At 37.3% G+C, this 15,786-nt stretch overlaps 1 protein-coding gene across 3 annotated transcripts in view; it reads left to right on the top strand.

Annotated features, from left to right (window-relative positions):
* FGF14 (fibroblast growth factor 14) overlaps nt 1–15,786 on the top strand; it is a 560,160-nt gene that overhangs the window by 392,431 nt on the left and 151,943 nt on the right. The window contains exon 1 of one of the 3 annotated variants that reach the window (XM_039848972.1): nt 2,536–3,646. The exons of the other annotated variants lie outside the window; for them this stretch is intronic. Within the exon in view, the coding sequence (XP_039704906.1) occupies nt 3,454–3,646 (193 nt within the window). The 5' untranslated portion in view covers nt 2,536–3,453. Of the gene's footprint in view, nt 1–2,535; nt 3,647–15,786 lie in introns of those variants that run through there. 3 annotated transcript variants of the gene reach the window in all.

Genomic DNA, 15,786 nt, shown 5'->3' with positions numbered 1-15,786 from the left:
TCACTGTAGTTTTGCACATGGCTTTTATCACAGCTTAAGACAGCAGATGGCTCTCTTGCGTTTTCTTTCGCTTACCTCTGTCTGCAAACAACTAAACAGCGTTTTGGGGAGGTAAAAGAGATTAGGCTAAAAACCCTTGATTATGCCGATGCTGTCCCCACCCCAAGCTCTCTTAAAATAGGAAAAACACATAAGATAGAAACTACCGCTTGTCTTGTGAAATTCACAGCCGGAATAGGAGCCCTGAGACAGGAGTCCGCTCTTTCAGGCACGGCGCCAGGGGTCTGAATGCATCAGGAAAGAGTATTTTCCGGTTATCAAAAAGCCGAAAGGCTTTATGCTTCAAGATGTGTGTTATTAATGTCAGTCAGTAGAAGCTGTTAGGATTAATTTTCTTTCCACCTTGAAAAAAAAATTTTAAAAAGGTAGAAAGCTGCTTTTAAGGGAGGAAGGAGAGTTTCAGAGACTCACAGCTAGCGCTGCTGCACTCAAGGGAACTTGCTTCCGCTCTGAGAGCGGCTGCCAGGGCAGGATCCCTGTCCGTGGTGCTGAATCGCAGCCTTGTCTGTAGGTTGCCAAACAATGAAGGAGCCAAAAGACCGACCTCCCCAATTATCCAAACTAAGGAATTGGAGGAAAGACTGCAGTATAAGAAAATGCCGGGAAAGAAATTAATTAACACAGCCATAATAATACAAAGCTTAATCTCACTCTTCAAATTAATATAATAGACACATAAAGACAATAAACCTTGCAAAGCAAACTAGGATTATGTTGAGTGAAGGAGTTGACTACATTTACGAGACCAATATACTTAATATTTTGATAACAACTGAAATGTCCAAATGGCCTCTCTTCGGTAATGGAAGGCAGGAGTAGCTACTCTTTGTGTTAATTTTGGTTAATTTTTTAAAAGACACACTTTAATTGCCTTTTAATAGATGTATCCATCTCTGTAGACTGGCCTTCCTTTTTCACGCAGGAGCATGGCAACACAGCATAAATACACACTTAGTAAAAATGTAAGAAAAAAAGGCATTTACAACAGAAAATAAAGTAGTAGAGATAGAGCAAAATAGTTAACACCACCCCTTTTCCTCACTTTTACTATCTCGTGGGTGATTAGGGTTTTCAAATTTCTGGCAAAATTACTCTCATCTAGTCCTTTAAATAATTGTGGTTATTTTGTAGATATAACATAGCAAGGTAGTGAAAATGAGCTAATAGAATATATTCTTTAATGTTAAATATGATCATACTAAAGCCAATGATATCTACCTTGGACCCAAATTCATACTCCCCCCACCGCCACCTTTAGATTAAATTATCTTCCCTAAAGGGGACTTGTTAGCAAATATGGAGTGAATGGAGCAAGTAGCTGAGCAGCAGTTGCTCACATGGAGAGGTTTTGGATAAGTTCTGTAGAGCAGAAGGTGTCTAGCCTCTCTGTAATCAGCCTCTGGCTGAACTTCTCCCACTGGCCTGGCTGCAAGTATTTGTAGCACTTTACTATTTCTGAGACAAAGAAAGTTTGTGTTGGTTCAGAACTGCTCCCTGGGCTGCTTTTGGAGTGTGCCTCTCCTCTCTTACCTGCTCTAAAGCAGTCACCAGGGAAGTGATTGTTACAAGGCTCTTGACTACCAAATGAGTTTTCTATCCTCCATCCTTCACAATAGATTATGAGAAGTCTAGTTTTTGCATTTCTTTTCTTTACTTTCCTGTAAAGATAAACAATACAGCTAAAAGGGAGGAAGAAAAGGTAAGAAACCACTAACAAAAGCTGTATTTGATTCTGTCACTGGGAGTGTATCCTAGAAACCACAGATCTGTATCATCCAAGTGTGAAGTGTTTTTTTCCCTCCCAACCTCCTTTCCTAAGGTGCCCATCACTTATACTCTTCCTCTTGGACCTTCACGTTTTCAGTTATCCAAGACAGAGCACTGTTGGAACACAGACAGGAAATTCAGAAGAGGAGGCAGCAGCTGTTGCACTTGAATTTCAGACAGTTCATATGTCTCTACCCAGGGACATCAAAGACTGTAGCTCAGATTGGACTGTCCCTCAGTCTGGCTGCTTTTTGTTGTCACTGGAATACCGTGACACCCTACTCTGCCCTTAATATTTCTGTGGTGACTTCTTCAATATTCTGTTGGCGTTTATCCTATCCAGCTGCTGTTTTTGTAGCAGCTACATCTGCTGTCATTTCCTTCAAGTGCTAGAGAACAAATTTGGGAAGGTGGAGTGTGGGGCGGGGGGATTCTTCCCACATTACCTTACCACATCTTCTCACCTTCTCCTCATCCCTCCTTTTTGCTCCGTGTTACCGTTTTAAAATGACGAGCCTACCCTTCCTGGTAGCAGAAGAGAGAATCCAGCAAGTTTGTGTGGACTAGGTAAGGAGTGGAGACGCCTCCCTCCTCAGGACACACTCTCCTCCCTCCCAGCCTCCCACTTCCCCCTCCTCCTTCCCAGGGTGGGGTGGCTTTGGTGCTGAAGGAATTAGCCAGGAGGGCGGAAACCACCTCACCCTCCAACCGCAGCTGAGAGTTTCTGTGGACCGGGAGACACGTTAAGATCCTAAGCTGCGGACACCTCGGAAACCTGCGAGTTTCATCTAAGAAAAAGAGCTACGATAGTCTTTTAATTCCACCTGCTTTGGCTCAACCTCTTAGCACCCAACCCCCTGCAATCCGTTTTAGCTTTCTTTATTATTATTATTTTAAAAAATTATTATATATACATACATTTTTTTTTCTTTCTGAAGAGAGACATAGGAGGGGTACGTGAGGGGGTTGTGGTGGGTTAGGAACGAAGCGCTTTGATTAGAGATCTTCGAGAAGAAGATTGGTCTCTCCAGATGCTGATTTCCAAAGCACTTGACAATCACCAGCAGAACCCGAGAGCGGGCGGCGGCGGCTGCGGCGGCACCGGCCAGGGGGCAGTTCCTGCCCGGCTCTGAGTCCTGCCTAGCCCGCCCTGGACGGACGGACGGCGCGTCGAGACCCGGCGGGGATCTGCTTTCCGACCAGTGCCCCGGGAAAAGGCGGCCAGCTCTACCGCCTGCCCGGGAGGCAGGCAGAGCAAAAAGGCAGCGCGAGTGGCGTTGGCGGCCCCCAAAAGGGCTCCGGCGGTGCGCGGTGACCCGCAGCGCCCGCAGCTCCAACCCTACTCCCGGCTCCGACGCGGCTGGGCGGCGGCAGAAAGGAACTCGAGCTCCCCCGGCTCGCCCCACCGCGACCCGGGCGCCTCTGTGCGCCTGGCCACGCGCTCCGTGGAGAGGGCGATGGGTCCTAGTCCAGACTGAGCATCCCTACCCCTCTCCCCAACCCTTCTGGCTTCCCCCCTGACTCCCTAAGGACGAGCCGCGGTCCGCACCGCCCCTTCCGTCTCCCGTGCCCCTAGCTCCTCTTCCCTCTGTCCTCGCCCTTCCCCGGACCCGCTCCGGGGCCACCATGGCTGCGGCCATCGCCAGTGGCTTGATTCGCCAGAAGCGGCAAGCGCGGGAGCAACACTGGGACCGGCCGTCTGCCAGCAGGAGGCGGAGCAGCCCCAGCAAGAACCGCGGGCTCTGCAACGGCAACCTGGTGGATATCTTCTCCAAAGTGCGCATCTTCGGCCTCAAGAAGCGCAGGTTGCGACGCCAAGGTCTGTGTGGGTCACTGTTGGGAGATGCACCCTTGGATCTTCCCATCTTCTCGCCTGCATGGGGCCTCTTTGGGATTCCCCCCTCCTTCCCTCAGTCTACCAGTATCCCCACCCCCAGTCTCCCTTCCCAGCGCACCGAGCGCCTTCGGAACGCGGGAGCTGGTATCCTGGTCTTAGGCAACCTGTAGCCACTGAAAACTCAACCCTGCCAGGATCCGGCAACTTGGCCCGGCTCCCTGCCTCTTGCTTTCGAGTCTTATGTGGGCTGGGTTTCAGAAAAAATCTTTCTACTCCGAGGGTCTTGGCTTAATCCGGGGACAGAGTGTAACTCAAAAAATGCTGGGGAAAGATCTCCACAACACCTTGGGTCGAGCTGACTGCTTACAGTTTGATTGTCATGAATTTCTGTGTGTGTGGCCTCTTTTGGTTTCCCAGGTCTACTGGAAACCTCCTTGACTTCCAGACCTCAGTGAAATGTGATGATTCCCACAGCGCCTTCAGCAGGGGCTAGTGTAAGAGAAGTGAGTGGAGGAGATGTGTGTGTGTGAACTAACGGCTGGTTCAATTGAGATTTACGAGAAGCTGCTTAGCGTGCAGCACTGAGCATTCTGAAGCCCTTAGGTCACATTTTGGGATGCAGAGAGGGCCACAAAAGGAAGAATGAGTCTGAATTGGGGATTTGGCCAAGTATACATCCCCGATATGTATCAGTTTTAATGCAAAGACTCACGAATTACATGAGGCAAACCAAGCGGTCATTACCTAGGGATGACTAGAATAGTTGCCTTACTCTACACATTTTTTTTTTTTTCTTTCTGAGAAACAACTAGCGCCCAGCATGACCTTCTTTTGTTGCCTTTAAAATGTCAGGGTCTGAGAAGGTAACTCTCTCAGTAGCCGGAGCCCAACGGCTTTTGTTCATCTCTGCTTGTCTCCACATTCAGTTGCTAAGGGCGGTTGCTTTGAGAGCACGAGGGGTGTTCTGTGGGAGAAATGGGGTTTGCTTGCTTTTCATAAATATGCCGGCTTGCAGGAAACATCAAAGAATATATTTACGTTAATAGGAGTATATGTTTGCCCAGCATATTGTATTCTCGGTGCCCAGCTGTATTTGTTTTAAATGCCCTGTTGTTCCAGAGACAGAGGAGAAAAACATATGCTATACATTAGATTGTTTCACACATTTACAGATTTATGACCAAAAGTTTTAATGCACATGTGAATAAAGGCTAAAGCTTAATGTTTTTAAGGGGCGATAGCTTATTGTCACAATTAGAAATTGGAGATTACTTGCTCTAAGAATCAAGCTTAAATGGCAAACAGCCGAGAAAAATTATAGTGAAAGTTTTAAGGGAGATAAAAATTATATAAATATAATACTTCTTGATGAAGTATTTGGAAACAATGATATTTTCAGAAGAGTGTAGAAACTATTAAGAAAACTGGATTTTAATTTTCTACTTTAGCCTAGAGCTTTATCCAGCAAACCTTTATGTTGTAAGACCAACTTACTGTTTTAAATATCGATGATCCATGGAGGGTCACATTATCATGACTTAAAGTGTTTGCTTCTCCTTTTATTTCAACAGATTATCTTTTAGAACCCAGTTCTCACTAGGTGGAACTCCAAATTTGTCATGTACTTGAAGTAAATAAATATATTCTCTTCTGGATAAGATTATTTTAATGTAAACAATGATTAAAACTTACTGTGTGTATTCTTTAAACACACAACCAGTAGATGATTTTATAAATATGGACATAAGTGTTTTGTGTCATATTGGATGATGAAGGAGGGTTTGCTGTATACTTCTGAATTTTAAAATGAGGGTATACTTTTTCCTCATTTTAAGATATAGAAAGATACCTGAGCTCCCTGGTAGGCTATTTCACTCTTTCAACCCTGACTGCTCTCTTGATACTCACGAGTTCAAAGTGATACGAGTTCATGTCTCAATGATCTGTAAGAAAAAATATATTTATGGTCACTTTTGCTATCATATTTTTGATGGGGGATTGGAAAAGAAGATAAGCTAGAAGGAAATTTCAGCAGAACCTCTTTTTTTTATCTTCCTTATATTTCTTATTCCTCCTTATATATTCTTTAGTGAAGAAAAATATAGATATATGTTTTGAGTATCAGAAAAGTTAATTTTTATTATTAAACAAAATAAATATTAAAACTATATTATGTAAATTATACATTAATATATGATTGTATGGTTTTATATATAATATAATTGTTTCACTGTTTTATTAAATACTCTTTTAGGAAATATTCACTTTTTATGAATATTTATCTTTTCCTCTAGTACTTACTCTTTACATAGGAATTGCCCCCAGGAAATTTAAAAAATTTGTTTTGTTAATTCGAATATACAACTTTTAGGTATAACAACTCTATATAGCTTCATGTTTGAAAATCATTAATTTGACAAATAGTTATTGAATCTTAATGTGGAAAGTCCTGCTCCAGAAATTACATGTAGAGCAGTGAATAGAGCAAATGAAGTTCCTTCTGTCATAGAGCTTACAAACATAGGATAGAAAGTCTTTGCATATGGAAAGGAAGAAGTTAATAAGAAATTACAAAACTCAAAGTCCTGTAAAGCATAAATTGGGATGAGGTAGAGAACCATAGGAAGAAGGACTTAATTAGATCAAGTAGTCAGGGTGGGCCACACTGAGAGCTACAGGTTGAAGGCAGACATCTGAGAAGCCTACAAAGGTTTGAAGAGTAATATATATGTATGAAGACTTTGAGGCTGGAAAAATCTTAGCCCGTTAGGAGAAGCAAAGGAGGTGTAGAAACTAAGTATACTTTTGATTGTATCATAGTCTATTTTGGCTGAAGTTAACATTTTGATAGGTAAATACAAATACATTTGACATGTTGGCAAACACAATAAAGAATAGCTCCATATTTGTGGTTTGGGATCAGGTAATATGCAATTCTTAAATGTAGAGATTTTTTTTTTCTTTTTAATGTTTCTTTAAGTAGCAATTTAATGTGAAAAGTATGACATATTTACTTATACTCTTTTGGTGGAACACTGTTCCCCACTCTGATCACCTCCAACCCCATAAAAAGATAATTTTTGTACCAGCTGAGAACGAGTTATACTATTTTGTCCTCATTTAAGGGAGAGAAATTTACAGTGGCTTTTATTGCTTGTATGGGCACCATGCCTCTATCTCACCTTTTCAGATTCATCTCCCTGAATCCTTCCCCTACCTCCATAGACTTCAAATACCATTTAGATTCCCAAATTAGCCATATACTTTCAAATCCCAATACTTTTATTTGTGCTTTACTTTGTATGTAGAATCTTCTGTCTTCTATCTTCACCTGCTGAAATTATCCCCATTTCTTAAAGCTTGGAGAAAATGTCATGTCCTCTGAGAAGTCTTCCCTCACTGAAGATAAGTAAAAATAATCCCCCTGTGGCATTTTGTACCTCACTATTGCTGTTTATGCATGATAATATTTAATCTAGCACACATATTCAATAGATTGTAGTTAGGAGCAAAGTCTATATTTTCTACACTTTCATAGGCTTTCACATATTGATAAGAATGCCTGCCCAGCCCTGAGTACTTGTCATTGCTCTTGGATTAAAGTGAAATAAAGAAGGTCAATAGGTCCAAAGCTAAAAAAAAGTTTCCTTGAACCACCGTACTTTAACTAGACCATTTTAGAAACATACTTTTCAAATTTTTATATATTTTTTATTTTTCCTAAATTTATACATGTAATTTATCCCTTTTAAAAGGAATTATAGGGTGATTATATATCTGGGAGTTATTCTCAAAAATACAAAATATAACTGACCTCACTTTAAGGCTTAATTAATTCACAAAATAGCTATTTAGATATCTGTTAATTTAGCTAAAGAAAGAAGGCACAAGGCAACAATTTACAAATAGTTTTGTTATTTGAATTTTAATAAAAAATGAAAACTAAAATAGAAACTGCATATAATGAAGTATAATGAACATTTTATTCTAAAAGTGTTAAATTTTTATTATGAGTTTTAAACCAAACAAGAACTTTGATTGCCTGTAGGATAATAATCTTTCAAAATCTTCAGTATGGCTAATTCAATTACTTCTTGCAATCTACTTTTTTGGACTACTATCACAGGAACCATGGTATCATGTGTCATATATATTCAATCAGTAGTTATGTAGGTTTCTCACTAACATATTTACCTAAAATAAATTACAAGATGTCATAAGAAACAAGGAATGAAAAATGAGCTACTTAAAATTTATTTTCAAGTTATTCTGTGATATAAAAAGCAAAAGTGCATGTACACCAATATAAACAAAACTGCTTTGCCCAGGTGTGATAATGAAATCCATCAGCTATCCTAAGAAAAGATGTCTTCTATCTTACAAGGTACTATATAAGGAAAGACTTGTATATAGTCTTTACTCTCAAAATAATCAACAGCAGAGTCATCAAAAGACCACGTTTCTTTGTGCTCCTCTTTCAGAGCCATTATCATGTGAAAATATAGAGACCACCTGCTTATTTTGGCTGTGTAGGTCAAAATAAAATAAGAGAATGTTTTTCTCCAAAGGGTCATCCTTCTTGTGTTTGGAAGTTTATTTATTTAGCTTTCCAAAGCCATTTTCATGAGAGTCTTCCTACATATCTTTTGATAATAATACCTGTTGCTAACTTTTTGATAGAGTTTTATTATTTGTTAGTTGTATTAAGGTAAGACAAAATTATAGTTTTTCTAAATTGAAGTGTACAATTTTTTTTAACAAGGGTCTTTTGTCAAATACAGGGTTTCTAAGTGAGAGATTTTATGGGAACATTATTGAATTGGTAAATAAAGCTATGTTAGAGAATAAAAAAATATTGACCTTGCTTGCTTATGTATTTTTCTGTGGCTTAATTGTTATGTTTCAGCATTCTACATTTGTTAAAACCTTCTGAAAATGGTTACTACCAAAGTGGTGCAATTACTTAAGAAGCGGTACATTAAGTGCTATCCCCTCACCCCCAGTAAACAGTAAATGGGGCCATATTTATGTAATCTTGAGTTTCTTAAAATGAACACTGGAATTATTACAATTGAAATGATTAAATTAGTTGTTTTCTAGTCATCCCAACACAGTGTGATTGACTTTGAATTGCCTCAACCTCTTAAAATGGTCTCTTATAAGTTTGAGTTTACCATTATATTTTTGTTTTTGACTTTGTTTTTTTAGCCTTTAAGTGCTAACATGTCAATTCATAAAACATCATATACGATGGGTTTATAAAAACACATAATTATTTTTGGCTAAAGTATCTCACCACTTTGGGAGAAATTAATATAAAGCACACCTAGAAAGAAACCCAGATTTCCAGAACTAAATGGATAAATCAGAATGAAAAATACTTCATGTACCTTTTCCTTTATACTTCTGCCATTATTTTTAAACTAAATAAACATAATTTAAAATACATTATTTTACGTTGAAGAGAGGGGAAATTCATACCTATTTGAAAATAATTTTCATGGTAACATTATATAGATAGCATAGTAGTTAGGTAAGATTGAGTTAGATTCATAGATTGAGTTTGTATATATTGAGAAAATAGTATTATTAACTGGTGAAGATACACCTTAATATTCTCTTATATAAGATATTAGAGGCACCAACTCCTCCCAAGCCACCCTCATTCCTGATTACCATTATTAGTTATAGGTTTCACTTTATTTATATTTCAAATTAGTAGAATTAATAAGCTCTATTTTAACCCCCAAATTCTGTTTTTCTGTTAATTGTATTCTATATAATGTTACCATAAAAATTGTTTTCAAATGAATTTCCCCTCTCGTCAATGTAAAATAATGTATTTTAAATTATGTTTATTTAGTTTAAAAATAATTGCAGAAGTATAAAGGAAAAGGTACATGAAGTATTTTTCATTCTGATTTATCCATTTAGTTCTGGAAATCTGGGTTTCTTTCTAGGTGTGCTTTATATTAATTTCTCCCAAAGTGGTGAGATACTTTAGCCAAAAATAATTATGTGTTTTTATAAACCCATCGTATATGATGTTTTATGAATTGACATGTTAGCACTTAAAGGCTAAAAAAACAAAATCAAAAACAAAAATATAATGGTAAACTCAAACTTATAAGAGACCATTTTAAGAGATTGAGGCAATTCAAAGTCAATCACACTGTGTTGGGATGACTAGAAAACAACTAATTTAATCATTTCAATTGTAATAATTCCAGTGTTCACTTTAAGAAACTCAAGATTACATAAATATGGCCCCATTTACTGTTTACTGGGGGTGAGGGGTTAGTAATAGGGAGCGACAGGAACCTAGACACCTTTTAAAAAAAAACATTTTATGACACTTTCTACTTCGTCATTCAGGGAAAAGACTCTTCACAAAGCTATATTGTGTGAAATAAATATTTTTTGTGGAATATGTGTTTTGCCCTATACTTTTATAGTTCTTTGATATCAGGTTTAATAGGGACCCATATGATATGGCAATGGAGGACAGTGTCTCACCAGTGCCTGACATATAACTAACACTATTTGTTGAATGAATGAAAAGTCCTGTATTTTTCAGGATTTACATGTGGAAGTGGCATAGAATGACAATTGAGAGCAGTGTGCACATTGCACTGGCTATAGTTGACTGGGTACTTATAAATGTGCTTAACAACTACATATATGTTAGCCACTATACTATTGAGTACTATTTTACCCTCACAACAAACTTTTGTGGTAGATACACTACGTTATCCATCCATCAATACACTAAATTAACCATTAATGGATGATACACTAATAGTATCCATCCACCCATTTTATAAATGAAGAATTTGAAACAAACAAACAAACAAACAAAAACGTTGGAATAAATTGTTCAGGTAAACTAAAGAACGAGGCTGAGATTAAAACCCAAGTTGCCAGGCTGACTCCAGAGAACCTGCTCTTAACCAAAGCCACTTCTCAAATGCCATGTATTTGCTCGTCTCGGTTAGTTGAGGTTTATCACCATTTTACAGCAAAGAAAACTGTCTCAAAAAGTTTGTATTTTACCAAAGGACTTACCTAGCAAGTGACACACCAGAATTCAAAACCAATTTGTCCTTAAATCTTCTATTTTCCCTACTATTTTACACTCAATTCTTCATGACATTGTGAACTTATCATTAATGGAAGACATTATTTTGAGGTAGGTAGTAGATGTTTGGCATATATATCTGTAGATTAAGCACATGTAATAGTGTATTATTAACTTTTTAAAAACGAAGGTGTAAAAATATTTGCCTAGAAGCAGAGACTATTTGTGGATTTGGAGAGAAGAGACAAAAAAAAAAAAGCCGTATTTTCTCAAGCCATTTTTGACATAGCTTTGGTTTTCCAGCAAGTGTTTGGATGTGACACGTTAATATTATCAGTTTAATGAATTGCAACATTGACCTGAAATTCTGAAAAGAACTAATTTGATGTGCTTTTATTAGCATGTAATAAATTTCATGTTAAGATTTTCATTAATTTTCCTAGATTATATATTTTAGACATTTCCTATTTCTAACAAGATGTCTTACTGGTTACATTCCTTACTGGCCTTATTGTACATGATAAACTGAAGCAAATCATCAAGGTTATAGAGTCACAAATTAATCATGAAAATTACAGACTTTTAGAAATCTAGATACTGTGCATAGTATACTAATTTCAAATTAACACATTGGTTCATAGTCTTTTTCTAATGAATTCTTAAATCTCGTTCTTAATACTGATACCAGGAAAGCATAATGTAGTGGAGTCTAAGTTGTTTGTAAATTGTATTATTCATTTTGTAAAAATTGCACACAAATTAGTATTTAACTCTGGGATAGCCTGCCTATACATCTAGTTATATTACTGGGATATTTTATTGACTTCTCTGGCTTTTATTTTCTTGTTATCTTACCTACATGATAAAACTAACCGGTTAATCCAACTGCCAACGTACTTTGTGTCTCCACCTACACAGCTGATTTTGGCTGAAGAAAAAACACACATGTACATGAATTGATCCTACTTTAAATTGATAGTCAACAACATCAATTGGGCCCTTGGTGCATTTAAAAAAATCTATTTCCACTGAAGTAGATGATATTTTTTACCTTTTTTTCTCTTCAAACCTCTCACAGTTCCTCCCTGTACCCATCCTCAACTATGACCTTACTTCTATTTCTCTGAAAAAAAAATAGAAACAATCAAAAATAAATTTTCACATACTCCACAACTGCTTTTATAGCCCTATCTGCTGACAGATCCATTTATTCTTCTCTTTCCTCCTCAGCTTGGGGATGAGTTCTTAGTGCTCCTACTTAAGGTCAAGACCTCCTCAAATGGAGAAATAGATCCTTCCTCCTACTCAGGGGCATCAATGATTTCCCCTCTCTTCTCCATCATTTAACTTCTGTATCCCACTGTTTTATTTAATCAACACATAAATATACTATAATATATCTCGTTTTAGAAAAATAATCTCTTGATCATGCATTCTCCTCTAGCCATTAAACCAATTGTCTTTTATTGGCAAAACTTCTTAAAGAATAATCTCCAATGTACCCCCTCTTGTTCTCTCTAGACCCTTTCTAATCAGGTTTTGGTCTCTAACAATAAGCTGCTCTTGTCAAGTTCACCAGTGACCTTCAAGTGGTCAAACCCAAGAGTTTATTCTCAGTCCTTATCCTACTCATTCATCATTTGGAATTCAACTTTTTATAATAAATTCATAATTTTTACTATAATGTGGGTAAAGTTAGCTTCAAAATACTTTTAACATATTGTTTACCCCACTTAAAACATTCATGTGATCATTTTTTCATAGTTATGATATATTTGGGTCTAATTGAGTATGTTAATGTGTTAACTAATGCCATCATGGGACCTGATGCCCTGCCAAACACTATTAGTACTCAGCTGGTGCTTGGGTACTATTAAAAGGCAATGTTTGCTGTTTCCTTACTTGGGAAGAGTGTTCTTTTCATCACACATTGGTGTTGGGCCTGAGTGACTTGTCTCCACAAAACAAGAATTTGAATGATCTTTATAAGAGTTATCCTGTTAATTACTTTATTTTTATAATCAAATATAATAGATTTGTAATTAAGTAATCACTGTTTTTCAAACTCTTTAAATATAAGCATATTCAATAATAATTAACAAATTAAAATACTTAGTTAATTTGCTTAAAGATAAGCATCACTCAAATTCAAGCCTTATATAGAAATAGTCAACATAAGAAGGGACATGTAACACGGTTTATTTTCTATATGTGGAATGTTTTCACTGACATATTTGGTTTAAAGTAATACTATTATATTCTCTTATATATGTACCTTTTATATATAGGTACCTAATAATGAACTCTGGTGACAAGCTTAAGGTAACTTTTTCACATTTGAATTTTCTAAAATGGTGTTGAATTTATTGGGGTAACACTGATTAATAAGATTATATGCGTTTCATAGACATAATTTTATAATACGTCATCTGTTTGAATTTTTTATTTTTTTAAAATCTCCTGCCAGAATGACAAAGAGCTTCTGTGGAATGAGAAATGGAGAAATACTGGCAATTGGAGCTTGGGAATAAATTTATAGTCAGAGTTTTATTATCTCTTCCTATTAGGTTATCCACTGTGTTTAGTGACTACTACATGAATATGGTCTCTTTTCTCAGGAAACTCTTAAATTTTTAATGGGTAATTGTTTGCTTTTTTGGTCAGAATCCAACAATTTTCCCCATTTTTCATGAAAAGGTCTTCAAAATAATCAGATGCTTATCACTTAATGTCTCTTTATTCTACCACACGGCTCATTTTATCTCTTTAAATTTCTGTAAATAAATCTTGCCTAGCCTTAGCTATGTTATGCCCTTTAAATATTTGTTCATGGCTTCTTATCCTTCTTACCATCTGGCCAACTTATAATTGTTTAACTCTATTAATCTTTTTGCATAAGTAAATGCCACCAGCTCCTTAATCATTTCTGTAGCTTAGATTGTTAAATAATTACCTCATCCTTATTCCATCAAATGACATGACTGTTTTCATCAAGAGAATTTTATGGCGAGGCCAGCCTTGGTGTAGGGAAGACTGAATTCATCTGCTGACTCTCTAGGGGTGGGGTTTTACCTGAATGAAGGGATGAGGAAATTGGACAAGTCTATGCAAAGAAAAAGTATTTTTCTTGGCTTTCTGCCTGACAAATTATAGGAGAATGTAGGAAAAGTAATCAAATATCTTCATTGCATATGCTAGGATTAGAGGTGTTATATGCCACATCTCTTCTCTCAATCATGGAAAACAGGTGATATTTTTATTTTCAAAATAAGAGGAAATGAAGTGATTTCCCCAGGAACTTGCACTTGGCAGAAGTAGTATTTGAATGCAGGTCTGACAAAGTGTACATTTTTAGAATTAACTCAGTGGACCCTAAATAATAATAGAATTCAGCATCATATTCCAATGTCTTTGTGGGTTCCTCCTTGGGATGGGCTAGAATGTCAACCACAGGTTTGCCTCTGTTCTTTTATAGGCTCTATATGAGAATACATGGGTACTCTACCAGCTGCTGTGACCAGCAATGTTGCACGCATGATAACCACCTCACACAGAAGTGACATTTATGGCCCTGCATCCACTTTTCCATTCCTATACAATGCTTTGGACACCAGGTCAACAAGATATATGGGATGCCAGAGCCCAGACATGGTCATTTCATAATCTCTTAGACTTTACTTTTGAAGTAAGCCATCATAGAGCGTGTGGCAATGTTGAAGTTTTCCTGTAAGACTTGGAGTATTTTTATGCTTGTGGAACTTTTATTTTCTTCATCGCAAGGCCGTTGCATTTTGGAAAATTATAAAAGTAACAAAAGTTGCTGAAATTTCAAGAATATGGCAGTAATAAAACATACATTTCTTCTTCTCGTGCTACTACTGCTTACCTGATGCAATTTTATCATTAGAAAATTCCTTGGTATCAAAATACTCCCATGACTGTTATCATTTTTATTTTCTCGGTAGTTTATTTTTGTATACTCAAGAGAAGCTGAGACTCACAGTAAAATATTAAACACTTTTTGCAATTTCTATACCAATAAACCAGCCTAAAGGTAAAATTTTCATATCTATGTGGGCTTTTCTTTTGCCCCATGCTAGTAGTAGTGAGGGATTATACCAGCACAACCTCCTTAGGTACATTCATTTATAGCATTAACATTCCTGCTGGTTCACTGTTTAGAAGAATAAACATAGCACTTTGCAACATCACAGATTTTTAACATTAACTGAAACATCATCATAGTTGGCTGGCTTCATACTGCTATTCCTTTTTGTCTATTTTCTCCTACAAATGTCCATTGTTTTCTAAGGTAGGCCCATCAATTTTTCCTTTAAAGTGAATGAAAGGAAATACCCAAATCTCACTTGTACTGCCTCTCTCACATACTTCCAACGCTATTATTTACCACTATCCGTATACAACCCAACACTCCACATGCACTCTCCCCTTACCTCTTCTGCCCTACCTTGGTGCGCTGGAGTAATGGTGAGAGCGTGGACTCAGACATGAGAGACTCTGGGCCTCACTCTGCCTCTTACTGACTGAGCAAACTCTAGAATGTCTGGTAATAAGCAGAGCCCCCATGCAATGAGCAGATTGGACAAGACGATTTGGAAGACACCTTTTAGCTTTAAATTCTTTTGTGCTCACTGGTTTAGAAGCTCATATGGGAGACCTTAGAAAATCAAGACAGAGCTACATTTCTTTGCCACAGGGATTACATTTACATTAAAAGGTTATCCATCTACAGAGCAGAATCGTCCTCTCAATAGTCTGTTCTCAATGCCTGTCTCCATGTCCCCATGTCCCAGAATTCCATCTCCTAATGCTTTCCTGTGATTTATGATTTACGTTGGTTCATGCTTCCTGTTGGCTGCCCACTAAGTACAGCCTGAAAATAGTTTGGTAATTATCCCCATATATTATATTCATTCTACCTCTTAAAATTATAACCCAATAATTACAATCTTGTCTGTTGTTCAAGTTTGAGACAATAGCACCTAAGGATGCTCTCTCTCTCTCTCTCTCTCTTTCTCTCTCT

The sequence above is a fragment of the Pteropus medius genome, unplaced genomic scaffold (genome assembly GCF_902729225.1).
Source record: "Pteropus medius unplaced genomic scaffold, Ma_sr-lr_union100, whole genome shotgun sequence".
In the NCBI taxonomy this organism is placed as follows: Eukaryota; Metazoa; Chordata; class Mammalia; order Chiroptera; family Pteropodidae; genus Pteropus; species Pteropus medius.
Note: the sequence above shows the minus strand (reverse complement) of the source record. Positions and strands in the feature narration are given on the sequence as shown.